Source organism: Arvicola amphibius, chromosome 10 (assembly GCF_903992535.2).
Source record: "Arvicola amphibius chromosome 10, mArvAmp1.2, whole genome shotgun sequence".
Lineage (NCBI taxonomy): Eukaryota > Metazoa > Chordata > Mammalia > Rodentia > Cricetidae > Arvicola > Arvicola amphibius.
In genome coordinates this window covers 3,983,931-4,011,827 of record NC_052056.1, presented here as the reverse complement: position 1 = coordinate 4,011,827, position 27,897 = coordinate 3,983,931, and the positions used below count along the sequence as shown (strand labels likewise).

General features: G+C 43.5%; 2 protein-coding genes across 9 annotated transcripts in view; one reads left to right on the top strand and one right to left on the bottom strand.

The window, feature by feature from the left end:
* Positions 1-1,367: 1,367 nt before the first annotated feature.
* LOC119824606 (phosphatidylinositol glycan anchor biosynthesis class P) lies at positions 1,368-7,008 on the bottom strand. 2 transcript variants are annotated; one of them, XM_038344865.1, is made up of 5 exons: positions 6,821-7,008; positions 6,367-6,470; positions 4,294-4,366; positions 2,217-2,335; positions 1,368-1,683 (listed from the first exon to the last, which is right to left on the bottom strand). In XM_038344865.1, exons 2-5 carry the CDS (start codon positions 6,446-6,448, stop codon positions 1,553-1,555), a joined length of 405 nt encoding a protein of 134 aa, XP_038200793.1. In that variant the 5' UTR covers positions 6,449-6,470; positions 6,821-7,008; the 3' UTR covers positions 1,368-1,552. The 2 variants fall into 2 exon arrangements, with proteins under 2 accessions (XP_038200793.1, XP_038200792.1); XM_038344864.1 differs by having other exon boundaries at positions 6,783-6,901.
* A 66-nt stretch (positions 7,009-7,074) lies between these two features.
* The window catches only part of Ttc3 (tetratricopeptide repeat domain 3), a 97,453-nt gene continuing 76,630 nt past the window's right edge, over positions 7,075-27,897 (top strand). For 3 of the 7 annotated variants that reach the window (XM_038344858.1, XM_038344857.1, XM_038344856.1), the window contains exons 1-9: positions 16,912-17,094; positions 19,334-19,488; positions 19,814-19,856; positions 20,250-20,400; positions 20,787-20,874; positions 23,126-23,179; positions 24,096-24,216; positions 26,232-26,317; positions 27,765-27,859. In XM_038344858.1, coding sequence (XP_038200786.1) covers positions 17,016-17,094; positions 19,334-19,488; positions 19,814-19,856; positions 20,250-20,400; positions 20,787-20,874; positions 23,126-23,179; positions 24,096-24,216; positions 26,232-26,317; positions 27,765-27,859 — 872 coding nt within the window. In that variant the 5' untranslated portion in view covers positions 16,912-17,015. Of the gene's footprint in view, positions 7,248-8,065; positions 8,086-16,911; positions 17,095-19,333; positions 19,489-19,813; positions 19,857-20,249; positions 20,401-20,786; positions 20,875-23,125; positions 23,180-24,095; positions 24,217-26,231; positions 26,318-27,764; positions 27,860-27,897 lie in introns of those variants that run through there. The other 4 variants (XM_038344860.1, XM_038344859.1, XM_038344861.1 and 1 more) reach the window with 4 other exon arrangements.

The window sequence follows — 27,897 nt, the reverse complement described above, 5'->3', positions numbered from 1 at the left end:
GCATTAAAGAGATTGGCAAAATTCTAAGATGATTCTATTTGGGCCACAAATTTTGTGCTGGAAAATACAGGTAATTTTTATGAAAGTACATGGGCATGTATGGGTGTGCATGCACGTGTGTGTGAGCATGAGGCCAGGCACTTTTTTTTTTTTTTTGAGACAGGGTTTCTCTGTAACAAGACACTATTACTATGTGGTAAAAACGTGATGGTTGAAAAATTAGCTTTGCAACCAAGAAGAGATCGGCTTGTTTATTCTCTGGTATGTGTATGAATACCCATGCCACGGCATGTGTGTGAAAGTCAGGAGACAACCTGTGGGAGCTGGCTCTCTCTCCATCATGTGGGCTGTGGGGCTCAGACTCAGGCTGGTAGACTTGTTAGTAACTGCCTTCACCCATTGAACCATCATCTCTCTGGTCCTGGTTTATTGTTTATAAAAGTAGTATCTTTGAGGCTCCACTTTTTACAAACTCTTTGAAAGGCACTGATTATTTAAGGTGGAGAGAAGCTTCACTAAGCTTATCATAACCCTCAAAGAAATACAGCCCATGACATGAAAACCGCTGGTTCTGGACAGTCGTAAGTAGAGACAGAATGGAAAGCAGATTTTGAAGGTGGTGCTGGGGACTACTGCACTCCACTCCAGTTAATCTCGAAACGCTGCAGGCCCATCCCTGGTCCTTGGAGAGGACAAGAGAATACAGGAGTGGCAGCTCTGATCTCTCCCTGCTCTTTCCAAGGTCACAGCCACAGTCTTGCTGGACCACTGGTTCAGCTAGGCACAAGCAGATAGGACAGGCATTTTTAACCTGTTAGAAGATTTGGGAGACATTGTTCTTGGTTGCTTGGCTGTGTAGTTCTTACCGCTCTTACATGCTTGCTGCATACAGGACACCATTTATTTATTATTTTCTATTTAGAGAGTGTTTCCTCACTCCTTGTGCTTTCTAGAGCACTGTATAACCTTAATGCTCTCCATAGCAGTCACTGACAGACAGTATCCGCTTGACTTATCAATCAACCTCTAAAAGGTGAGAGAGATTCTTATTCCACCCTTCCCATGCTCACAAAGTCCCTGGTCATAGGAGACACTAATATTTACGTTAGATCAGGAAGGATGGCTGAGTGGGTCCCGTACATGGTCTGTAAATGCATGAGGACCCGAGTGCTCTCCAGCACCCACATGAAAGCAATGATAGGAGGGGAAACAGAGGCAGAGAGAGCCCTGGAAGCTTGTGGGCTACCCTGTCCTAAGTGGTGAAGTTAGGCCAATGGGAAACCCTGTCTCAAACACACACACTGTGCATATGTGCATTCACACCCACATGAACATGTGCAAGTGTGCACATACAGACACAAAGCTGATTATAGTATAAGTGGCATTTTATTTATTCTGTCAACTGAAAATATTTACAACATTATTTAACTCAATCTAAGAAATCAACTTTCATGCCAACATTGGGTATTAAAAGGGCAGTCAATATAATTATGTTTAGAATTATTCGCCCCCAAACTTGTAAATATCTGGCATGAGGATGTTTACACGCAGCTCAGGTTTGGGTGTTAAGTTCTCTAGCTTCAAGGAAGAACATTCTGTTTACTTCACTAATGGGAACATCTCTTAATGCTGGGATGGCGTCTTCTTGGTAGCTCTTCCACTGTTGGTTTTTAGCATAGTTATCTGCAAGACAAGAAAAGCTCCACTGAGCCAAGCACTTCTTCCTGTAATCTCTGTGGTTACCTAAGATCAATCGTACCACTCACCACAAACACCGTGCACTTGTAGTTACTTGTCTTCTGCGGTAACAGAATCCCTAACAAATGCAACTTAAGGACTTACTCTGGTCTACAGTTACACGGATACAGTACACCACGGAGGGAAGGTATGCAGCAGGAGCAGGGGGCAGCTGATCACACTGTGTCCAGGCAGGAGACAGGGAGAAATGCTTGCTTTTACTCAGTGCTAGACCCGTGGGACGGCACCTTCCACACTTAGGGTGTCTACTCTATAACCCTAACCTGGAGAAACCGCACGGTGCACTCAGATATGTTCCCATGGGGATTCTAAGTCCACCAAGCCGGCAATCAAGAGTAACCATGGTGCCATTGATGACTTTGTCTCAGTGTGCTCTGAGGCCCACTGTTGCTTCCCTGACAAAAGTACTACTCTCTCACTCCTCCACCCTTCATCATTCTATGAGCATGTGCATGTACCTGTGATGGTATGAATGGAGCTGAGTGGGGAGGTGCTCATCATATTAATACCAAATAAGAGGACGTAGCCAAGCACAACAGCAATAAGGAGGTAGACAGGCAATGCGACGGCCCAGTATCTGCAGGAGAGAACATTAATGTGTATTAACACACGTTAAGAAGCCGTAATTCCCAAGAGGCTGTCACAAAACATACTTTTCTCTTTTTTTGGAGACAGGGCTTCTCTGTGTAACAGCTCTGGCTGGAACTTGCTCCGTAGACCAGGCTGGCCTCAAACTCACAGAGATGGCCTGTTTCTGCCTCCCGAGTGCTGTGATGGAAGTCGAGCCGGCAACACCGCCCGGCCCACAAAACATACTTTAGAAATGTAGATTTTACAGAAGCAGTGGATGCACGCGAGGATCCTGCAGGTCTGAGCTGCGGTCAGCTGTCCAACTTGACTCCAGCCATGCTGACCCTGCAGTCCGGCTCCACCCCCGGAGCCGCTTGCTTCCTCGCTCCCATTTAACATGCCCACATTACTGTTTCTTGGTTTTCACCAGTTTCAGACATTTTCTCTAGGTGTCTGATGAAAGCGAGGCCTCCCTTCCCCCTCAGACTTTCCAGTTACACCACACTTTTATTCTGTCGGCAGCTGACAACATCTATAACTGTACCAATGCGTGTAAACAGCATCTGCAGCCGAGAGCCTTAATCAGCTTTCCAGGTAGCATTTTAATTTCAGCTATCATGCTTAGGACTTTTCACTTGGTGATTTAAGAACCACTTCCTTGGACAGCACGCTGCTCAGGTCCTTTCTCATCTCTGGGAATCAGGCTCCTCTCCCTTCTGCAGCTGACAGCATCTCCATTTCCTCTGGGTGTCTTCTTTTGCATTTGAGCACAGACTTTCTTTTAATGTCTGGGAATTTATGACGTCTATTTACATTTACATATCCAAGTGATAAGAAGTTGACAGAAAGTAAGGCATATACATGAGCCGAGATGGCAATAAGGGCAGAAATACGTCTTTTACCCTGGTCAGCTTTCTCAGCACGGCACCTCCCAGCTTTCTCTGGGCGAGGGTGGGCTAAAACTCATAAGGGAAGCTAAAACTCATAAGCCTCATAAGGAAAGGTGCTAAGGGAGGGACTGGCCCTTATTAGCTGTGCAGATACTCTCCATTTATCATCCCGTGCTTCAATTTTACAGCTACCTGGTAACCTCCAGACTACAGACTTTCCCCAACGCTCTCCACAGGATGGAAAGATTTTCTGCTTGGAGGAGAAGGGCTATCTCCAGGTTCAAGGTAAGGAAGGGGAGTCAGCGGATCAGCTATTTAAACACATCTCCTGTCCAATGCAGAATTACCATTACCAAGAGATGTTGGTATTTCCAAGGTCTGAGGCCGTTTTGGAAATCCAGGGCACAAATAACTCTTGTTGGCTTCCCTCCTCTAGCACATGGATAAAAAAGACCCTTCTCTCTCAAAGACTATCTCACAATTTTGTTAATATCTTTTATCTGCTAATATAATTTTAGCCAGATTTTGGGGAGGAAATGGTGATAAACATGCTTACACCATCTTTAATTCATGATAACCTTTAAGAAATGTTCAATTCCTGCTGGGGTATGGCTCTCTGGCTAAAGCACTCACCGCTCCACTCTGAGGTCCAGAGTCTGGATTGCCAGAACCCAGGTACATGCTGGATGCATGTGATGGCCCACCTGTAATCCCAGGACTAAAAGGCAGACACAGGGAATTCTGGGGCAAGCTGGCTGGCAGGACTATACTGTCCCACTCAAGTTCAAGTGAGAGACTGTGCCCATAAGGTGGAGAATGATCGAGGGAGACTACTGACATCAACTTTGGACCACCACATGCACATGCAAACATGTTTACCTTCACACACAGAGGTGGCCACACACATGCGAGTACCCCGTCCTACCACACCTCCTGACACACACACAATTTTCAATCTCAACACAGTTACTTATGGATTTTAAACAATAATGATTTAAGGTGTGTGTTTTGGAGAAGACTATAATCCTGAAAATCAGTATAGTTTTGCCCTTAATTAAAGAAATATTAAACTTACTTTTGAGGCCAGTAAGTTAAGCCTAAGGAGTTTAACCAAGATTCAGGAATGAAAGCCCATACAAGGTAGAGTACTGCAGGATAAAGAGGGTAAGGGAAGAGAGAAGAAAAGTCAGTCAGGCATGGATCCAATCTACATGGTTCAGACAACAATGCTCCTGACGCATGCTTGATTCTCAGCATTCAGCATCTTAGCTCCTGATCTGGACCATTCTTGCAATACTTGCCATAATTACCATATTAATAGTTTTCTAGTTTCATAGCCTTCACACCATATTTTAGTCTAAGGACACATTACTTCTTAGCAACTGCTATCTACAGCATTTGACAAGCTGTTTCTGCACGCTGAGAGTTCAGTACTTCACAGCGCAGATGTCACTACAGTTTTTTTTTAAAGGGGAACTCATCCCCTCTGGTTCTGATTGTCTACATACGATCTTCCTTCCCTCAATACCAAGTCTCTGTGTTCCCTTTTAGCTGTCTCTGCGTGGTAACAATATGCAGGCTCTTACCTGACCTGCATGCTTTACTTCATTTGATCCTCAAAACAATCCAGAGACGTGTGTAAATGCTACACTGGGGACGTGGTAAAGACAAGTTTCAGACCACATCAGTGATGATGGCCCATCTCTCCCTGAGAATGAAGAGCTCTGTGTATCAAGACTGTGGAAGACATCGATGCCCCAAGAGAAGGCGTCTGGTGCTGGACTGATCTTTGCGACCCAGCGCTAAAAGGGCACACAGCACGTGGGAGGGGCCTCCTCCCCCATAGCGGCCACCTGGCTATGTTTTACTCCTCCAGACTTTCCAACCAAGATGGAAATTCAATGAGAGCAGCACGCCTTGGCAATTTGGCGATTCTCTGGCCTGTAACCCTGCCTGGTACAAAGTAAGTGCTCAACCAATTCCTGAATTAATTTTTGGTTGTGTCTTAAGTCACTGATTTACCTTGTAGAGTTTCCAATCCTTAAAAGACTTTTTGAATAGATATTTACAAAAATATACAGCAGCCAGCACTTATTAAATAGTTTCTCTGCATTAAATACTTTACATAAAATATCAGCGTTACTAAAGTCAGAAAAGGGCAGTAGAGTGAAGTCCATCAGTGTGTCTGTGTTCTAATTCCAGTCCTATCCTATTGTTTACTGGCTTGGATGTGGCTTTGAGCAAGTTCCTTAAATCCCACAATCTCACGTTTAAGTTGAGGACAGCAATACAATACCTACGTCACAGGATCACTTTATGCAAAACATCAACAACGAACACTATCAATACCCCTTACAGATGAGGGCACTTTAGGCCCGAGGTAAGTTAACCACTCTGAGGCCAAACAAGGACAAGCAAGAGCCAGAATTTGAACTCAGTGTAACTTCTTCATCGCACTGACCAGGCTACAACTGAGCAAATCCTTTTCAGTTGAGGATTCAGAAAGGTGGATTGCAAGCATTTAATTTTCTTCCATTTGGTTGCCTCACACTTTCCAAACTTGGTGAGAAGGGGCTTTGGTCCTCCTTGTGTGAGCTGGTCATGCTAGTTTAAGTAGGCCTCAATGTCCTCATCTACAAAATGGAACAAATATTATGGGAATCATAGCAGATCCAAACTGTAAGGGCACATTCTTACACCCAGTGTCTCAGCTCCAGCTCGGTGCCCTGGAAGCATAACCTCCTCACTCCCAAACCTTGTCACTCAGGGAGTCCCATGGTCCTTCCCCCTGGCCTTTTTCTGATACACGCGCCAGGGAGTCACCAGAAGAAAGCTAACCTGATGTCTCAGTCTTCCAATGCTGTTCCAGGACCCCATGATGCTGTATTAACTGTAGGTTTGCTATACTTTCCACAATACTATGACCCCAGGGCATGGCCCAGGCTTTATTCGCTTTAGCGTCCAGCCTGGTGCTGGGTAAATACTGGAGATTAAATCTAGTATTGGATATATAAACACTCTGAGCAAACAGCGGGTTCCTTTCAGGGCTCCTTAAGAAGAGACAGGTAGAAAGAATCAACAGCTCGTGTGTGCACATTCTAAGAACAAACGCATCATTTCCTGGTCCATCCATCATTCCAGTACTTACTGAAGCCAAACTGAGAGCTTAAGAAAAGAACAAAGCCATAAATCGCTCTTTCTGGCAATGGCGACGGTGAATTTTCCACCATTTTCCCTGTGGCTTTACACAATCTGTGGAAAAGGAATACAGTCGTCGTCAGGCATGCCCCCTCCCATCACCACGGGCTGTTACATAACCTCCCCGCCGCGCCGCGGACGCACTGCGGACGCTCGCCCGCCCCCGCCCGGCCAGGGCCCCTCCGCGCGCACGCGCACCCCTGCAGAGGAGGGGGCGGCGGGAGCGCGCGCTGCAGGGAAAATGCGCAACTCGGGACGTCGGGACGCGAGGACCGGGCAGGACCGGACCGGACCTAGTCCTGCTCTGTCCTGAGGGGCTCGGAACCCGCCCCACGCGGGAACCAGAAAAGAAGGGAGGCCTTCTACCTTGGCTCCTTCTAACGCCCACGCCCATCCCCTCGGACCTCTCAGCCCCTCCGCACTCAGTCCTCTGCGCAGGCGCCGCCCGGAGAGCCGCAGTGGGGGCGGAAGAAAAAGAAAAAAATTTTAAAACCCCGAGGAAAAAGCGGGGGCTTAGAGGCGCCCCGCCGTTGGCGCAGGCGCAGTGCGCGGGGGCTAGCGCAAATCTCACGGCCCTCCCTGCCGAGCTGAGGGGGCGGGACGGCAACTGCGCATGCGCGTCTCCCGCCCACGTGACCCGCCAGCCTCTGCAGCCGCTGGCAGCTCGCTGCACGGATCAGGTTGACGTGGAGGGGCCGGCGGCGGCGGCGGCTCCCCGCGTCCGAGGCTCGCGGGCTGCGGGCCCGGGTGAGTGCAGAGCCAGCGCGCGTCCCGCCGCAGCCGAGATGCCCGGGCATCGGGGCGCTCCACACCTCCCCGCGTGGGTGTGTGGTGAGTGTGGGTCCGCGCGCGTCTCGCCGAGGCGCCCGTGCGCCGAGGGGGGTGTGGCCGCCCTTGCCCTGGTGGGTGTGTCCGCTTTGTCCTCTGGGGTCCTCGGGGGTCCGTGCCGGGAGGAGTGGGCCTATGGCGTGCGCACCCCCTGACGCGCGTGGGTAAGCTGCCCGCTGGGCCTCCGTCGCCGCGTCCTGAGCGCTCGGGGACGCGCCCCTGTCCGCGGCCGGCCCGCTTTGTTCCCGCGGTCGCCGCTCGCCCGTCGCTGCGGTGGCGTGGGCGTCCCTATCCCTGCGGATGGTCACTGCCGCCCCTGTGGTGTGCGCGTTCCCGCCGCTGCGGCAGCCTGCGGTCGACAGGCGCGCGGGTGCGTCCTCGCGTGTCCCCCCTTCTCACCCCTTCCCCCGCCTTCCCAGGTGCGCTGTGCGGGGGGGGGGGGCCTGCGGCGCGCGTGCGCGGGCTTCGGCTCATAAGGCTCTGGGACGCGCGCGACCCCCCGTCTGTCGGTGTGCGCGCATCTTCCCTGCGTCCTCACCCAGTTATATTTTGGGGAGGACCAGAAAGTGACGCTGCTCCTCCTGCAGCCTTGGAGGAGCATCCTCTGCCTTCCTGACGCCTGTTGCGGGGGCTGCAGCTCCGCAGTGGTGCTGACGTCACTAAAGCCTCTGCGGCCGCCCCTTGCCGGGGAGGGGCGGGTGAGGGGGCGGGGGACGACAAAGGACCAGAATGGAGGCGGTGCGCGGTGCCTTTTGCAGAAGCTTCTAAACGTCCTTCCGTTTGCAAATCCTTTCCCAAGTATACGCTTGTGTCTTTGACCAGATCTTGGCAACACCGAGTGGTTAGTAGCGTGTTTATGGCAGCCATATAAATCTCTGGATCCTGGCGAGGGAAACAGGTGGCGTCATACAGATGTTACTGCTCTCTCTGGGGCAGTTATCTCACAACCACGGCTCTAGTTAGAACCTTACTTTAAAAACAAAGATTGTGTTTTATTTGCAGGAAAACAGGCTTGTTAAAAGGATACATGGGGAAAGGAAGGTGAAACCCCTTCAGGGACTCAGTCGCTACTACTGTGCTTGTCAAGGGTTTGTGCTTTGCGCTCAAGGGCTGCGGTTTCTGTCTGTTTCTCTCCTGCTCAGTTTCCTTACTGTTGCCTAATTTTCCGGAATACTTCAAATATTAAACATAGGCAGATCTAACCAAACCAGACATTTATTTATTTATTTATTTTTGCCAAATTTACTTCAAGTCCTCCAAAAAAAAATGATTAAAAATTTTTGGAGGTGCTGAGAGTTCTCCCCTCCTTTCCTGGAGATAGCCACTGTGTTCAGGTGTGTGTGTTTCATTTCCTTGCACAATTTATAATTCGGCAATGATGACTATATAAACAATACATAGTATTGGTTTTTCAACTAAAGTGATAAAATTGTGTCGTTTTGCAACTTGCTTTTCACTCAGCATCACGTTTTGAGATATATATGAATAAACCGAACTATTGTATTTTCTTTGAATTATTATAATTGTTGCTGTAGCAGTGCATTGTATGAATATACCGTAATTTATTTTTATAGTTTCCTCTTGATGGATTTTGGAATTATGTATAGTGTTTACTCTTTAAAAAGAGTCCTGCAAGAACTGTTTGTACCTCTGTTACACACTTTTGGAGTTTCTCTAGGAAGTACATTTAGTCGTAATTTTGCTGGGTATTGGAATATGTGTCTTCCACTTAACCAGGTACGATGGAAGCTCTCAAGGTGGTTGCACAACCAGTTTCCACGATCACTTGATACTGAGAACGCCCATTTCCTCACATGCTTGCTAACAAGCTACGTTTCCTCTTCTCTTTACTGACCACCTTCTTATGACTTCAGCTTGCTGCTAAATTCGCTTACAGCCTGGCTTCCGTCTAGCCATGTGACAGAAAATGGGTTAGTCTCTCACCGCTGATTGGTCCTGTCTTTATTAGATTTTGGTCTTCATTATATTAATACCAACGAACGTTTATTACGTTATCAAATGTTGCAATGGTTGGTGTAAAGATAGAATTTCATGGTGTGTTATATGTACCTCTCTAGTAGCAAGTGAACTGGTTTAATTAAAAGCATTTTAAAGATACAATGTTTTTTTAAATCTTTTCCTCCTTGGTGTAGTAGTTGGTATACTCAGAATACATGTAACATATTACAGTCTGTGAAGTCAAACAAGTGAACACTTCCAAATCAACCAGTGGATCCAAGAGTCAACCTAACCAATACTGAATGTGCTCATCATTATCCTGAACTCATGTTATTCTTCTACTTAAACACTGATCAAATTTTTATGTATCACTCAGCTCTGGATTGTATGTATGGTTTCTGTGTTTGAGTAAAACACATTATCATGGGTGTATCCTGAAACTTGCTTCCAGTCACTGCTGTATTTCTGAGTTACTAATATTCAGATGTAAGTCACTAATTCTTTACTGCTTGTGTAATACTGGGGGAATATAATGCCGTTTGTGCATTTTCCTGCTGGTGGGCATTTTGATTATTCTGTTCTCCATGAGAAAAGTAAACAGCACACCCACCTGGAAGAACTGTGGTATAGCTGCAAGTAGGAAAGCAAAAATCACGTAGAATGCTACATACCATGCTGAAATGCCTTTTTTAATCCCAGCACATCTCTGTCCATTTACTTACTCAGGAAGTTGGTATCATTTGTTTTTTCTGTTAATTATCAGCGTATATAATTACTTTTATTCAACTCAACTGTATGATAAAAGTAGCTATAACACCTAAAACATTTTGACACCCTATTTTCTTGTGTGGGTCTATGTATCGTGGTACACGTGTGGAGGACAACTTGAAATCCATTTCCCCCACCAGGTGGGTCTGGGGGATTGAACTCTGGTTGTTGGGGTTGGTGGCAAGTGCCCCTGCCCACTGAGTCATCTTGCTGGCCCAGTTACACGATTACAAGAATCAGTTTGACTGTATAATGTCCTTATACTCTAGAAGATAAATTTCTTTGCAGTTAAACTCAATGCTGAACATTTTTTAGACACCATAGTAGCATCTGGAAAGCACATAACTCTAAAGGTGCTTTGTTGGCGTACCCAGCATCATGAACTGTTCACTAGGAAGAATTGCTGGTCTTCAAGGGGTTCAGCTTCACCAAGGGATTTCAGGTTGGTTTTGAAGTGGTCGTGCCAGCGTGTGTTTCAGCTAACAGTTTTGTTTGGTTGGCATTATACGGGATCATAGTGAACCCGCACTCTAATACTCTCCTTAGATTCCTTGTGTTTGTCAGTAGTGTGACATGGTACATCACTGTGGTTTATATTTGCATTTATTAACGAGATTGGGAATCTTTTCATATATTTACGCATCAGATATTTCCCTTGTTGCGTGAAAAACATACCCTTTTTTTTAAAAAAAAAAAATACTGAATTATCTTTTAAAGCTGACGGGTAGCTTTTTTTTTTTAATGTGCAGTAGGAAAGCCCATGACCTCATGCATTTGACAAAACTTGCTTCTGCAGATCCATACGGCCTGACTTGCTGCTGAGTCTCTGTGGATTGATGTGTTTCTGGCTTGTCCTGTATGTCTGTCGTCTAATATATTTATCTGTATTTATATCCAAACTCCCTTAGTTTTTTTTAAATATTTATTTATTATGTTTATAACATTCTGTCTGTGTGTATGCCTGCAGGCCAGAAGAGGGCACCAGACCCCATTACAGATGGTTGTGAGCCACCATGTGGTTGCTGGGAATTGAACTCAGGACCTTTGGAAGAGCAGGCAATGCTCTTAACCGCTGAGCCATCTCTCCAGCCCGTCCCTTAGTTTTTATCACTGTAGCTTTACCTGAAATCCGTTTGTATTTTTTTGGACCCAGGCAGGCCTTGAACTCACGAGTGCTGCAGCTACAGGCATTCGGCATCACAGCTGCTAAAAACCTTCCTGTTCCTCAACTTGATTAAATGGTCCTGAGTTACTTAGTCACACTGCACCACGGATCCACATCTTTAGCCCCTCGCTGATCTTCGAGCCTGGGAAACTCCTGAGTCTTACTTGTTCTTGGACCTTTGATCTCTAAGATCAGTTATGAGAAGCTCTCTGGGGCTTAATTGAAATCAATCCAATCAGTTCTGTGAAGAACTGAAATTGGTTGCTGTTATAAATAATGCCCCCCCCCCACCAAGATTCCATTTTCTGGCAGTAACAGTAAAGAGAATTTTACAGCATATTTTAAAGTACAGATTTTTAACTACCTGGTTTGTATTTTATTTCTCATATTTTGGAATTCCATTGGTCATTCTGTCATAGGCAGTGGTGATGTTTATTTTGTTTCCTCTTTCCAGTTATTTTCCTTTTCGTGTGTGTGTGTGTGTGTTCGGTGGAAGTGGTTATGGTTGTTCATTAGACGTGATTATAACGCACATACAGGTCGCATTCCCAGTTTCAACTAAAGTGTTGCTCTGTTAACAGCATTTGTTAGGATGTTTGTAGGTAACAATGTCATGTTAGGACAGGCTCTGCCATTTTTTCACATGCTTTTCTGTATTTGTTGAGATTTTGTTTCTTTTCTCCAATCCATTACGTGAAATGAATTACAAATTACATTTTTTTTTAAAAATGTAATTTTATTTGTAAAGTTGTTTTGCTGCATATGTCTTCTGTACCACTTGCATGCCTGGTGCCCACAGAGACCAGCAGAGGGCGTCGGATACCCTAGAACTGGAGTTGCAGGCAGTTATGAGCTCTGGGTCCTGAACCCAGGTCCTCAGCAAGAGCAGCCAGTGGCTACCCTGATGAGCTGTCTCTCTGGGTCTCCAAATCATGGACTTTATTTTTTTATTGTTTCTGGAACTAGATCTAATTGGCCTTAAGATTCCCTTTTTAATGTACTGCTGGACTGAATTTGATAATGATTTATTTAGCATTTTGCACCTTTCTATAAACAGACCCCTCCCCCCATTTTTGAGACAGCATCTGACTATCTAGCCCTGGCTATAGTCTTGATATAGGCCAGACTGTTCTCAAACTCACAGAGATCCATTTTGCTTCTGCTTCCTATGCTAGGAGCAAAAGTGTGCTCCCACACTCGGATGCTCATTTTTCTTTTCTGACCGATTGATTTTTGGTATTAAGGTTACAACAGTCTACCAAGTGAGTTACTGATGGAACTTACTTACAGGATGGCGTTAGCATACTCTTTCTGTGTGTGCACTTTTAGCAGCAGTTAACTGCGATAGATTGTTCGTGTTTTCTGTTTATTTCAGTTCCCTCTTGGTAGTTTCAGAAATTTGTTCATCAAATTTTAAGTTTATTAGTATCAAATTCATGGCATGTTAATTACTGAAATTTTTTTTTGCTTTGCACGTTCTGCCTTTATTTCTCTCTTCTCATTTTGAATATTATTTATACTGCCCCCTCACCCCCTTTTTCTTTTGGTCATTTTGTAGCCTAGGCTGTCCTGGAACTCAAGTAGTCCAGGCTAGCTTTAGACACAGGATAATCCTACTGCCTCAGCTCCCGAGGTGCGGATTACAGGCCTGAGGCACCAGAACTGGCTCTTTGTTCCTGACTAGTCTTGCCACAGGTTGATCTACTTTATTACTTTCTGCAGAGGCGTGATTTATCTTCGACTTCCATTTCTCAACTATATTGTCAGAATGTGGCCTGTATTTTACCTATATGAAAACAGTTCTTACTCGTTTTATGGCCTTGTTTATGTAGAATTTAATAATTGTTTATGAATAATTTTAATGTTTCATGTGTATGTGTGAAGTCTGCATTCTGTAGTTGTTACATATCTATCAGATACAGAGATTAGAAATTGCATTGTTCAGTCTTTATTAGTTTTTGTTCATCCTACTTACCCCAGACTTCTCATGTCTCTTTAGTGTGCCCACCTTGAGTCAAGCTGAGCAGGGTCGTCTTTACCTGCTCATTTGACCTTGCCGATACTTACTTGTCTTAAGTTACTGGATAGTAGTTAGGAGACTGAGGATATTATATAATCCAGGGCTTGTTAACAGTCCCAGCCGTTTTTCTTGTTGTGTGTGCTGAGACTCCTTTATTAGAGGCATGCAAGCTTGATTTCATAGTTAATTGAACCTGTGCCCTGTTGTTGTCCATCCTTAAATTTGCTTTAGAGTCTCTCTTTTGGTAGAAATTACCCAGAATATCCCTTTTTTCTACTTTATTTTAGATACCTTATAGTTTAGATGTTTCTTATAGAGAGTATGTTTTTTGATTTTTCTTTTTTAGCTCATCAGACAAAATTTCTTTTGTTAGGTTTAAAAATTCCTGTATAGTTCAAATCTGATGATTAGTCGTCAACTCATTTTTTATCTAAAATTATTTTTATTTTATTCTTGAGTTAGAGAAGTTATTTTGATATGTTGAAGGGTCTTACATCTTTTTTCTGTTAGTATAGCAAAGATGTGTAGGTTTTTTTGCTTTTTTTTTGAAGAAAATATTATTTTACTTTAGCTACATTTGATTGTCTCTGGGAGTGTTTCATTTTACTTCTAAGTTTAAATATACTTGTATTACTCAGGGTTCTCTAAAGGGACAGGACAGAGAAAAGAAGTTTCTCTCTCTCTCTCTCTCTCTCTCTCTCTCTCTCTCTCTCTCTCTCTCTCTCTCTCTCTCTCTCTCTCTCTCTCTCTCTCTCTGTCTGTCTGTGTGTGTGTGTGTGTGTTCTAAAGAGTGGCTTGCAGGCTTGGTCCAGGTAGCCAACAATGGCTGTCTCCCAGGGGAAGGTTCACCACCAGACTCCCTGTCTGCTGCTGGAGTTAGGGAGCACTCCTAGAGAGCTGCTGGCCTTCAGTCTCCATGGGAATCGCAAAGGCCCAAGTTCTAACACCAGCCGAGGAATGCCTCAGCAAGAGGAGAGGTGAGCCTAGGGTGAGGGTCAGCAGGCAAAAGCCAAGGCCACCAGAAGATATGGTCCAGATTTAGGATGTGTCTTCCCACCTCAGATGATTCAATCAGGGGAATCCCCCACAAATTGCTCAGATGCTTGGGGCTTAGTTAATCCAGGTGTAGTTGAGTTTAGAACCAAGATTAGCCGTCACTTTTTAAAAAGAGATTCATTTATTATGTATAGTGTTCTGCTTTGCATATACACCTGCATTCCAGAAGAGGGCACCAGATCTCATCACAGATGGTTGTGAGCCACATGTTGTTGCTGGTCCTCTGAAAGAGCAGCCAGTGCTCTTAACCTGAGCCATCTCTCCATCCCTACCCATCACTTTGTAAAAATATAAAAAATTAACTATTTTTTTACATGCCTGTGCTTGTGTGAATATGTGCCACATATGTTTCCAGGTGCCTCTGGAGGCTGGAACAGAGCATTCGATCCTCTGGCCTGGCATTCCATTCAACTGATGCGGATGCTGGGAACTGAACTCTGGTCCTCTGGAAAAGCAAGAAAGTGCTCTTAACCACTAAGCCATCCATTTCTAGCTCCTACTTTTAAATGAACAGTTTTGATACGTGGTCTGTCTTCATTCTGAATTTTGCCCTTCATTAGATCTAGAAGACTGTATTATTTAAATAATGTCTGATTTCTGTCTGTTCTTCTGTTCTGTCAATTTTAACTGGACATGTGTGTGTATTCATGGGTCACTTTCCAAACTCTTATTTCTCGACTTTCCGTTTCTCCTAGGTGTTAGATAGTTTGCATGAGTTTATCTTCTGTTTAACCGGTTTCCCCTTGAACTGTGCTAGTCGTGTGTGTGTGTGTGTGTGCGTGTGTGTCTCGGGTTAACCTTGGACTTGTAACCTCCCATCTCTCCTTCCTGAGATTATTGGCACGTACCACCATTTCTGGCTTATTTTTAAAAGTTCTATGTGGTTTCTTTTCAGTCATATGTAGTCATTCTTTTAGTCTCATGTTGTGTGTTCATTTTTAAGTCTGTAGCTGTTCTGTATTTGACCGTCTGTCTGGATTTGGGGTGGGGGTTCTGACATGGCTTGCTTTCTTCTGTTGTCTCTCATGATGGCTTGCTCATCCTTGTTGATGATGACTGATTATGATCAGTTTGATTCATCTTTGTGAGGATTTTGAGTCTAACTTGAGAGTACTTTCTTTCTGAAAGCATTGTAGCAGTTTTGGCTGGGAATCAGGGAGATTACCTGGAGCCATTTCCAAGTTACACATTGGGCTCCTGGTCCATTGTGGCTCTTGGTGCCACTGCCTCTAGCTCTCAGAATTCAGTTTCTAACTTGAAGTTTGTTGCCTTTGGAGGGAGAGGGCAGCTTTAAATGTTTTCCTCTGTCTACGAATGAACAAAACTTTCTTTTTAAATCTCCTAGACCTAAGGGCACACAACTTTAATCCCAGAATTTGGGAGGCGGAGATAGGTGGATCTCTGTGAGTTCAGGGGCATACTTGGTCATGTCTACTTAGTGAGTTCCAAGTTCAGTAGGGCTGCAATAGTGAGACCCTGTCTCAAAACTAAACCTGTGTTCCACTTTTCACCCCATTTGTAGAGTTCTTTAGTATAATACTTAGTGTAGTTCTAATAAAATCTTTATTTTAATACTTAACTGTGGTAGTTTTACTTTGTATTAGAAAAAAATTTCCTCAAATAGGATTTCTTAGTAAAGATTTTATATTAAAACAAGTTTAAAATTAAGCAATGGGTTAAGTTGTTCTAAAGGAAAATACTAAGTAACTATAATGTGTTAAGTTTGTTACAGTTCATCCTCTGGCTCGTAGTTATGTGACAGATAATAAACGTGTGATGCTCACTATTTCCAGGGGTGTGGGCGTGGTCCTCTAAGCTTACAGAGAAGAGGTGAGCTTGGGGTGACCAGGAAGTGCTTCCTGAACCGAGTGGAGCTGGTGGGCATTATTGTGGTTGCAGAATAAAGTTGCTAAGGAGTGACCAGCAGCCAGGTGAGACTGAGTAAGCCATGTGTCCTGGGGTGAGGAGACAGGAGCAGGAGCGGGGTGAAACCAGGTCTTGTCCTGCATATTGTAGGGAAGAGTGCTAGCTGATGGTATGGCTAAGCGGGCTTAGCAGAGAGATGGTAGGCTCAGCCTCAGGGTGCTGAGGACGTGTGGAGTTCATTCAGATGGTTTTGTTTGTTTTTAGAGAAGGTAAGTTGTATTGAGATGTGAGAGTGGGCAGTTAATGTTGACCTGCATTTTGGTCCCCTCCACAGTTTTGGTTTGGATAACGATTTGGCATTTTGAGTGGTTAATTGACAAATAGTATACAGAAAAAGGAAAGAACTTGGCTTCTTTTGAGTCTTTTTTTTTTTTTTTTTTTTGAGGAGAGTTCAAGTTTGTTTTTGAACTTCCTGAATCTGAGGGTCTTGTGAGACGCTCGGTTAAGATCTGGGAGCAGTTGACACGGGTGCTCCAGAAGTCGAGAGATGTGGCCCAGCGGGAAAGACTGGGGAATCTCAGCTTTTAGAAACGTGGAATCCGGTGTTTCCTAGTACCAGCTGAGCTGACTTAAATAGCACATGGAAAAACACCTGAAAGGTTTTAATAATAATTTAATGTGTGTGAAAAACTTGTGTATCAAACCTGTGATATCACAGACACTATTGTCTAGGCCGAGTAAACTCTGAAAGGGGAATACTAAGTAGAAACACGTGCAGTAAATGGGAATGGCGAACCCGAAGAAGCTGCAGACTGGAAGGTCAGTGGGTGTGGTGGATGAGGTCGCTCAGAGTAAGATGAGAAGAGAAGAGAGTTGACGTTTGGGTGGCGGGAAGGAGAAGAAGAGCCCATGAAGGAGACTGAGGAAGAGCAGCCAGATGGATAGGAGGAGAGCCAGAAGATGGTCTCTGGAGTCCGTGAGGAGCGCTCTCAGGAGGAAGTGGTCCGCTCTGTCAAGTAAGTTGTAAGCTGAAAAGTGCTCTTTGGACTTAGCTATTTATTAAGGTAGACTGGTTAGCTGACATCGTCTAAGAACAGATTTTAAACATTCATCTCCAATGTCTGTTAATAATAGCTAGTGTTTATTGTCTTTCTTAACATGCCTGGTAACGTGAAAGCACTTCATGTATTAGCTGGTTAGTCAGGAATGTAGTATGTTGTTACCCACACTTGGTGTGTGAAGAAATCGAAACAGAAAAGTTAAGTAACTTGCCCAAGACCACACATCCAGGAACGGGAGCGTCCAGTTAAACAAAACGGAACATTAGAAACCTCCACCAGCATTGGAATCCCAGTGCAGTTGCTGCTGTGTGCTCTCACGAGATCTGCTGGACGTGAATGACTAGCATCATGTCAGAGGGGCTTGAGTCTGCCTGTTGTGTCTACACCATGGTGGTGATCTGTGTTATGACAGTTCTTGTCTCTTTATGTATGTATAGTAAAAAAACAAACAAACAAACAAAAAACTGGTGAACTTAAAAGTATGCATTTCTGAGGATAACACATTCCATATTATGTGCCTTATTTTGGGTGCTATGGTGTCTTTATTTCTCACAGCTATTGTGTAAATTCCTTAAACTCTGAAAGTCTTGTTCATGCAGAACAGGTAACCTTCTCAGGTGTTACAATTGACCATTTTTTTGTAGAGAGTCATTAATGACCTTATTACAAGAGTTTCCTTCAAATGATGGAAATGGAACAGAACTGTAGGAAAACCAAAAGTGAGCAACATGGAGGACTCGGTAGGGAAAGGCAGGAAATTTCTTGGTTAAGTTGAAGACTAGGAGGCAGTGGGGAAAAGGCAGTTGAAACGGTTGCTGGTGTGATCAGAGTTGACCAGAGTGAGGGCTTAAAACTGGCTCAGGCCGTTGATGCTGGTCTGAGAAGTGGCCCTGGCAAAAAGGAGGCCCGTGAGGTGGCAGTCTTGTTGGCGTCATCAGATAGCCTAGTATGGCTCGGGCGGTGGACTGGGAAGGGGAAGACTGACTGCCACGTTCTCGGTAAGGAAAAGTAGCTGCAGTTACTGTGTGAGGGAGCTGTCAGGCCAGAGGACTGGGTTTGAATCTTTCCTCACTTGGTGACCTGGAGCAAATTACTGAATTTTACTGACGTGTTTTCCCATTTGTACAGTAGAGATGGCGACATGCGTCCACTATGAGTCTCTGAGGATTCGTGAGACGTCGCCTAGAGCACTGGCTGCAGAGTATGGCCTGTGGTGTGTCTAGTTACTGAGGAAGCTTGCTCTTCACTTTTGATATTGTGAGGTTCTCACAAATAAACTGACTGAAGAATAGGTGTGTGTTCCACTGGTGACGGTCTGTCTAAAGACGAACTTGGCCTAACAGCAGTGGGCTTTGAAGAGACCAGGGTGTTAGGAGGCGCTGGTGGAGAGAGAAGAGCTGCGTTTGCACGGATCGCGTTTGGATCGCGTTTGAATCGCATTTGCGGGGTATCGTAGCTCTGGACGGGAAAATCCTTGCGATCGGACTTTCCTTAGGGGGGAAGCAGCCTGAAACTTGAGACTAGTTTTCCTCCTCCTCGCTCGCAGTCTGGCAGCAAGGCTGTGCGTGTAGTAGCTGAGAGAGTAGCGAGCAAGGATTCGCAGGGTGGCAGGTCTGGATGCGGCCGTGGAGAGTAGTTATCAGTGAACCACTCCAGCTTTGCGCTCTGTCCAGGAGGAGACTAACAGAGAGATGAATGCGAACTAGGGACGTACGAGCAGCTGACAGGAAGTGGTTTCTCAGTGGAGTCAGGATGCTTGAGGGTGTAGCAGTTTGTATGCTGTGAAATGGTGTATTGTAGGGTATGCCATGTAGCGGGTAGGGCGGTACACGGTAGGAGAGTGTCTTTTCTACATTCGGCAAACACTGTTTAAAGGTGAAGTTTGCTAGGCACACACAGGGTGAGATGCCCTTGGTTATCTTCTACCCAAGGGAGACCTGGACACCGCAAGTTCAGAGTAGAGCTGGTGAATATGTGAGCCTAAAGAAAAGAAGAAATAAATGAAGCTGTTTGGAAAAAGTCTAAGGGAAAAGAAGAGCTTATTAGGGATGAGACTCTTAGAGACTCAGTTCTGATTGGGGGTGTTTCCTTAGGATGCAGGCCCCAAATGTTTTCCTGGTATACCGTAGGGAAAGCTGCTGGCGCTCGTGTTGCCTGGAGCGCCGGTTGACCGGGATGTGTGTTGTCTCCATAGGACTGTGCACTATGGACGATTTTGATGAGGGAGACTTCAGTTTGGCAGATGACGACTTATTGGAAGGTTGCCTTTACGAGGATGACTGTATCTGTGCTCCCGACTTTACCACTGACGATTATGTCCGGGTGACTGAGCTCTACTATGACCGAGTGGTAAGTAGGCGTGTTAGCTCTCTGTCCCAAAGGCTTTCTACTTGAGAGGGGCTTCTGTGGCATGTGAAGATAGGCAGGAAGGTACGCAGGCCTCTGAAGAGGTGGTCTCAGGAGGGAAGGGAAGTGGCCGCTCGAGAAGGGCATGAAGCAGAGTGGAGGTAAGCAGCAGTTGTTTCTACTGGAGATTGGCCAAGCTCCTAAGGAGATGCTGTAGGGACAGAGTCAGCAGACCCCACGAGAGTGCCCAAGAGAAGCGGAGGAACCACAGGTCATTCATACTTTCACATTTTACCAGATAAAAATCAGAAAAATTTTCTTCTTTTAGGGTATGCAATATAAAGATTATGCCCAAAGTGAGAAAAATTTAGGTGAGTATATTAACACTTTAATGCTAATTGTTGGAGACTGTAAAGGGAGGCCATCCATCCAGTCTCAGTGACATAACAACTGACCTTTTAAGATGTGTTTTTAGCCTGATTTGGTGACACAGGCCTGCAATCCCAGCTTGGGAAGGAGGCTGAGGCCGAGGGCTTGGGAGTTCAAGGCCAGCTTTGATCAACACAAGACGCATGTCTCAGACTAGCAGTTGTCATCTTTCTGCTAAGCTAGAATTCAGCCAATAATTATTTATTCTTAATATCTAATAGATTGAATATTTAGTCCTTTAGTTTTTGCCTTTTTATACCTATTTAACTTTTTCCCTACTAACAGTATTGATTCATTTGAAAATACTAATTTTAAACTTTTTAATTTTAATTAAGAATATGACATCTGCAATATGTGGTGTAGTAAGCCACTTTCTATCCTGCAAGATTACTGTGACACCATTAAGCTATATATCTTCTGGCCGCTTCTTTTTCATCATCAACACAGTTCTATAATATCAAGATTGCATCCCTGTGTGGAAGCCACGTAAGTTCCAGTGCAATAGTAATTCTTAAGAACTGTGGTAGCTCATTGTTGAGTACTGAGGGATATGGGGTACAGTGGGAGGCCGGTGCCCACAGAGAAAATATAAGTGAATGATTATAACATTTTAATGAATTACCTGAATAGTAATAGATTTCAAACTTGAAGCTGTGTAAAATGTTAATAAACTTATTTATAAATACCAATGTTAGAGGAGAGAGGACAAGATAGTGTTTTGTTTGTTGAACACTTGATGTATTGTTACCTGGGGTAAAGAAAAAACTTTCCACACAGTTAAATAGAGCCATAAATACAAAGTTCATATAAATGTAACATCCAGTAAATAAATACATTTGGGATCCTAATCTTTAAAAACAATTGTCTTTAAGCCGTTCTCGTGCCGCTGAGCTAAGTTTGAAGAAATTACAGCATCTTGAGTTGATGGAAGACATTGTGGATTTGGCAAAGAAAGTTGCAGTAAGTGGTAGAGTGGGGTCCCCACCCTTAGACTGTAAATGAGTAGGCGCTGGGGTGCTCAGTGGGGAAGGGTGCTTGCTGTGTGTGGACATGGGCCTGAGTGTGGGTCCTAGCACCTGTATAAAAATGTGACCCGTAACCTCCGCACTGGGTCAGCGGGTGGGTCTGCCAGCCACCAGCCTACTCCAGGGTCAGTGAGAGGCCATTTCAAAGGTGGAAGGTGGTAGAGCAGGCCATCTGGTGTCCTCCTGGCCTCCACCTGTATGCATGTATACGTGCATAGGTGTATACACCACCACACCAGACATGCATGCACTGTACTGTGTTCCTCCACATACATAAAAGGAAAAGAAAAGATGAGGAAACACAAGAATGTAAATACATAGTGTTTGTTCTACAGTTCGAGGTTAGCCGTTATCAAGACACGGCTTTATATTTTGTGTCCATGGACTTGCTCAGTATCGAAGCGATAAGGCTGATGTACTGGATCCATGTGCCCCAGTGGCTATCAGGATTGTGCCCGTAAGGCAGAGAAGCTGAAACTCAAATAAGTGAATGTGAGCCTGGGTGTGTGAAGCCTCCGTCACGGACTCTGGAGCTAACGGTGATTTTTTGATGTGAGCCCTATGTTGACAGGTTATTTCTGCGTGGGGACTGTCAGGAAGACTGAGGTGGCGTTCTGTGCGGGTTGGCTTATAGTTTTTGTACTTTCCTAGTTGAAGCTTACATTTAGAAGAGGTGTTTGTTTTCTGCTAAAATCAGTTGTAATAACATACAGCTGGTGTACATACCTTTATTAAAAGTTTAGGTGTAATGAACTTCAAAAATTTGTACATTTTATGTTATATATACATACAATTTTTTTAAAGATTTATTTATTTATTATGTATACAACATTCTGCCTCCATGCCAGAAGAGGGCGCCAGATCTCATTACAGATGGTTGTGAGCCACCATGCAGTTGCTGGGAATTGAACTCAGGACCTTTGGAAGAGCAGGCGGTGCTCTTAACCACTGAGCCATCTCTCCAGCCCCTACATACAATTTTTTTCAGACAAGGTTTCTCTATGTAACCTCCCTGACTGTCCTGGAACTTTGTAGACCAGGCTGGCCTCAAACTCAACAGAGATTCACCTGTCTCTGCCCTGAGTGCTGGGATTAAAGGCGTGCGCCCCTGCTGCCTGTCTTACAGTATAATTTTTAAAACTAGAACTGTGTGGAAGACTTTCTGATTTGCTTCAGGATGCTAAAGGGGCACATTCACCATGTCAGTGTTTGTGACAAGTACACTGTCATGTATGTAGAGCACTGTAGTCAGACATCACTTAATGATGGCGGCCATTCTGAGGGCCAAGTCCTTAGCTAGCTTCCCTGTTCACTGAATCTCATAGATTGTATTTAACACTGAGCAAGATGATACTGGCCAGCCTCTCAAAGTAAATAAGAGGCAGGATTACATGAGTGTGTCAGACTGCTGCCAGGGCAGTGTGGCATGCTGCTTAGCTGTAATCTCCTTTAATAAGTAGCATGGATGCTCTAAAATATTGTAAAAATTGTAGTAAAAACCCAACCTAGTAACTTGGCTGTTTATCATTGCTAAGTACTGCATTGTGTGTTTGATTGTGTGTGCTATCCGTATGCAGCCGATAGTGCAGGAAGTTTCACTTACATGTGAACACAGACTCATGAGCATGCACTGGGGAAGTCACCTTTGCAGGAGGTGATAAATTCTCATATTTGGTGCAGTCGCAGGGAGCATTTGTCCTGTCTGTGATTCCCTGTTAATTCAGATGTCACTGTGCAGCTCATGACTTTTCTGAAAATGTAGGTTTGGTTTGGGTTCCCTGGAAATTCAGATCTGAGGCTAGGAGGAGGGCTCAGTGGGAAGTGCTTCTATGCAAGCGTGAGGATGAAGTTTCGCTCCTCAGCACTAATGTAAGTAAATGCCGGGAAGGCGTGGTGGCCGGCTTGTATTATTAGCAGCTCCTCAGAGGGCAGAGACTGGACCAACAGATCAAGCTGGCTGGCTAGATTAATGGATAGTGAGCTCTGGGTTCAAGTGAGAGACCTTCTTTCCCTGTGTAAGGTGGGGAGAGACAAGGAAGGCATATATTGTCAACTTCTGGCCCCCACATGCACACATGTGCGCATATACACTTGTGCACACATGCTATCCTTCCCCCCAAAAAGAACTCAAATAAAATATGCAGAATAAAGAAAAATGTGTGGTTTTGTTCTTTTTTATTTTGCAGAATGATTCATTCCTTATTGAAGGCTTACTAAGAATTGGTTATAAAATAGAAAATGTAAGTGTTAAATGAGAACCCAGAACACCCATAGCAAATGGATGATAGTCTCGTTGCATGTTTCCCAGTTAATGACTCCTTGTACTCAGCCGATTACATGTAGCTTTTGGTAATATCAATTTCTATATGTTGTAAAAACAATCTTATTTTACAGATTTGCCACTTTTTGCCATATATATAGTATAATTTTAAGCCTTTCACAAGTTATTCACTTTGTCTTTAGATTATTTGCCTCATATATATTTCTCCAATGACATTAAGTCCTTGGTATGAGGTGTGTTTTTTTTATTTTGTTTTGATAATTGCTATACCTATATACATTCAGACACAAATATAAGTCTATCTGTAATGGCCTGAAGACAGGATTGCCTATATAGTTCCTTCAGGTACAAATATAAGTCTGTGTATAATGTCCTGGAGACTGGGATGCCGATATTGTTCTTCAAGCCCCATACTGCCATTAGCAATGCAGCTATTTAATTCCTGAAGTGATTTCAGATTCTCAGATAGTACTTCTGAACTTCTGATGAGCGCATTGCACAGCTGGCCCATCTTCCCGCCATGCACTTATTGGCAGTCTTTGCTACAGATGCTGTGGCCCTGTTCTGAACCCTGATCTGTTGCTTGAGACCTTGTGCTCAAGATAGGTCCCTAGTTGACATGTGACCTGAGAACCCTCCTCTGCCTTCGTGTTACTGATTTCTCCTGCCTCAGCATCCATGTCTGTAACCATGGCAGAAACACTCTTGACCTGCACGAGTGGCCTAAGGGAGCCCCGCTGCTCTGCATTGCATGACGGATCATGAAATAGCGTGCACGGTGTTTGTCAGTGCTCTGAGTACTGTAAGAGGCGAGCTCAGTGCCGCACAGACGAGAATTAATGCCCACATCCCTCTTCATTCCTCTTTTGAAACAGAAAATCTTGGCAATGGAAGAAGCTTTAAGTTGGATAAAATACACAGGTGATTTAACAATTCTACCTAAATTAGGATCAGTTGACTGTTGCTGGCCCATGCTAAGTGTTTTCTTTACTGAATGTAAGTATAAGTGCTTTAAATGTTGAGCCTGGCTTAAAGGATATTATTTGGGAAGATGGGATGTGTGTGTACATAGATGATACTTGATTTTATCTTAGGAGTAGTTAAACAGTGTTTTTGTTCTGGTATAATGCTCAAACAAGAGGATTTTAACACTGCAGTTTATTCTCTATTTCTTGTTTCACTGGTTTTGTGGCATTATACTCTTAGAGCTACTACCTTGTGGATGTCGTGTTATTATATGTAATACCCCAAAGACAGAACCACAGCTGGGGTTCTCTTGTCTTCATCAGAGAAACTGCAACTCTTATGATTTCCATGTTCCTGCTGCATCCACTCCCGTGATGTGAGACGGAACTGCCTCACACTTTTAGCGGTGCTTTCCTGTAAGCTGTTGACTCAGCAGTGTTTGTGACAGTCTGACCATGTGGCCCTGCAGTAGATGACGAGCAGACAGTTGTCCCCTCCACTGAGAAGAGTGTATATGTCAGCTGGTGTAGGTGCTATAAGTAAATAGAACTTTGGGCTCCATTGCTGACTCTGGGGTGTCTTACACCCGGAGTGTTTAGAGCGTTCTCATCGCGTTGCTGAGGACCTGTAATCACAGGGATGGAGCATCGCGGCTGCTTATCATGTCTTGTGCACCAGTATGGACTCACTACTGATTCTGTCTCGTGTTCTGCAAGGTGGTGTAGTACTTGTTTTCAGTAGTAAAGTCAGAATTTGAGGGTTAAGTCAGTGTTTGTCAACCCATGGGCTGCGACCCCTTTGAGGTCAAATGGCCCTTTCACAGGGTTGCCTGTGACAATCTGAGTATCAGATATTTACATTATCATATCATACAACAGCAAAATTAGAGTTCTGTGTAGCGACAGACAAAGTTTTACAGTTGAGGTCACCACAACATGAGCTGTATTGGGGGCTCAGTGTCAGGAGTGTTGAGAGCCACTGGGTTAGTGGTTTTCCTCAGTGCTAGAATCTAGAGGAAGACTCACTCAAGTTCTCTGAAGTCAGAACAGCACGGGCTTCTTTCTAAAACTCAGCTCTGTCTCTTAATACTGTGGTTGGCGAACATCCCAGATCTTGCTTGAATCTTAAATGTTAAAAATTAATTTCATCTTGGAAGTTAATGATTGGTTAGATAGAAGCTTAACTATAATTTTGGTGTAGTAAATTTTTAAATCAGATTTTTAAAATCCTTTTTCTATCATAGCTTAAAGTGCAGAAAATGAGGCTTGATAACCTGTGGTCACAAAGTTTATTGCATTTTTGTTTACTAAGTTTTTTATTAAAATAGTATTTCAGATAATTTCTCACTAACTTTTCTGTGAAGTCAAATATTAAATAAAGCCTCTTAAATACTTTCATTACACGAAGTACAATTGAGAAAATAGTTTTCCTCATTTTTGTCTTCATACATTTTTATTGGACCGTCTATCTTGCACATTGAAAGTACTTGATACTGTTTGTTGAATTAGCTTTGGTAATTATGAGCCCTAATCACAGTATATTATGAAAGAAGGAAGAATATTATTCCAGTAATAATGTAATAATAAAAATTTAATTGCTAGAAATAGAAGCAGATTTTATTCACAAAAGCAGTGAGTGGTTTTCTGGGGTTTTTTTTTTTTTGTCATATAAGATAAATGTGTTAGGTGATTGCTGTATCACTGAACTACATCCCTGGTTTTTTTTTTTGTTTTTTTTTTTTTGTTTTTTTCGAGGCAGGGTTTCCCTGTAGTTTCTAGAGCCTGTCCTGGAACTAGCTCTTGTAGACCAGGCTGGCCTCGAACTCAGAGATCCACCTGCCTCTGCCTCCCGAGTGCTGCAACTTTTTATTTAAATATTTTATATACATATATATATATGAGACTACAAAAACATATAAACTATTTAAAACGTTTAATAATAAATGAACATAATAGAGTTACTGATTTAACTTAAGAATTAGAATACCATGAACACCCAGTTTAAAACTAATGCTCTCTCTCACTTTCTCCCGACACAAATCTCAGATAAGTACCATATCACTAAAGTCGTAACTGAGAATTGCAACTTGCTTGAGGAATTTAGAAGGAACTGTTGCATGCATTGTGTGAAGGTAAGGACGCTTACCTGTAAATGTATTTTAAGAATCGTCTGTTAAAACGTTTAATAGTCATGAAAAATAAAACCGTGGAAAGTAAAATAATGGCCCTACTTTAAAGTAACATGCTTAAGGGAAAATGTTAAGGAATTTTGATTTAGAATTTTTTTTTTTTTTTTGTTTTTTTTGTTTTGTTTTGTTTTGTTTTTCGAGACAGAGTTTCTCTGTGGCTTTGGAGCCTGTCCTGGAACTAGCTCTGTAGACCAGGCTGACCTCGAACTCAGAGATCTGCCTGCCTCTGCCTCCCGAGTGCTGGGATTAAAGGCGTGCGCCACCACCGCCCGGCGATTTAGAATATTTTTTAAGAAGAAATATCTTAATCAAAAATTTCTAATGATTTAAAAATTAAATTTTTTTCACTCAGGCATGTAATCCATTGAGGAATACGATTTCTTTACCAATATCCTTATCGAGATGTAAACTATGTGTCACAGTTCACTCAGAGGAAGGACTGACTCCTAACTCAATTTTAAAGAAAATTTATGTTTAATGTTTTATAGAATTTTACAGTTAAAGCCACTGCTAATAATCTCCATTAATTAAAAAATATTAGTATCTGAAGTAAAAATAATGGTTATATATGTAGCATCTTTGATATACATTCTTGTTAACTTGTGATCTTATACTTAGCAGTTAGTCAGCATTGCCTGTGAGTCAGTGACTTATATAATACATCGAAATATCAAGGACTATTGGATAATACTACATTCACTAGTAACCGAAAGCTATAGTTTTACCATGCGTCTCATTTTAGACCATTATACCTTACGGATAAATTTTATTTAAAAGTGGACCTATTATAAAACACTATATACAACAGAAAATTGTTTTATTATTATTTATAATTGGTTGGTTTTAGCTTCAGGTCTCAAGGGAGTAAGGTGGAAAGACAGAGGAGGACACCATGCTTGTACCCTCTTCCACATGTCTACACACGTGCACACACACTCTGACGGTAGCATACATGTAACTGTCCTTTCTAGATTCCCTCCTCTGCTTGCACATGGGCATGTGCATGCATACCTCTCAACATACATGCACAGACACACACACTGCACACAAGATAACAATCATGTGCTCTTCTCTCTGGAGTCCTTGTAATACCCAGCACAGTGTGAGCTGTGTGTGTTAGCTACATTTTAGGGGCAGTGACAAAAAACTACAAGTTTAGTTCATTTTTTTTTTGTCTGTGCTAGATTGCAACTGCTGTTGTAGAAACCATGGGTATGGTTTCAATACTAATTGAATATATCAAAATAGTAGAGACTACATTCTTATTTTCTTTATAAATAGCCCCCTGGTACTCTAATAGAAAGGAACCAAGATCCACTTCTCCTGGGTATTGGGTTCTTGATGGTTTCTGGAGCTAACTGATGGCTCTTCTTTTACTTTGGTTTCTCAGCAAGGAGAACTCATGAAAATGAGAGGAAATGAAGAGTTTTCCAAACAGAGATTTGATCTAGCTGTTATTTTTTACACCAGAGCCATTGAATATAGGTAAGAGCAAAGCAGAACGATAAAGTCTTTATGTGGTG

Bases quoted from the DNA above. Each gene is read 5' to 3' on its own strand.
- LOC119824606 (XM_038344865.1), bottom strand. From the start codon at position 6,448: ATGGTGGAAAATTCACCGTCGCCATTGCCAGAAAGAGCGATTTATGGC. The intron at 4,367-6,366 runs GTAAGTACTGGA...TTTATCCTGCAG, and splicing joins AAGCTCTCAGTTTGGCTTCA to TACTCTACCTTGTATGGGCT. The intron at 2,336-4,293 runs GTAAGTTTAATA...TCTCTCCTGCAG, and splicing joins TTAACTTACTGGCCTCAAAA to ATACTGGGCCGTCGCATTGC.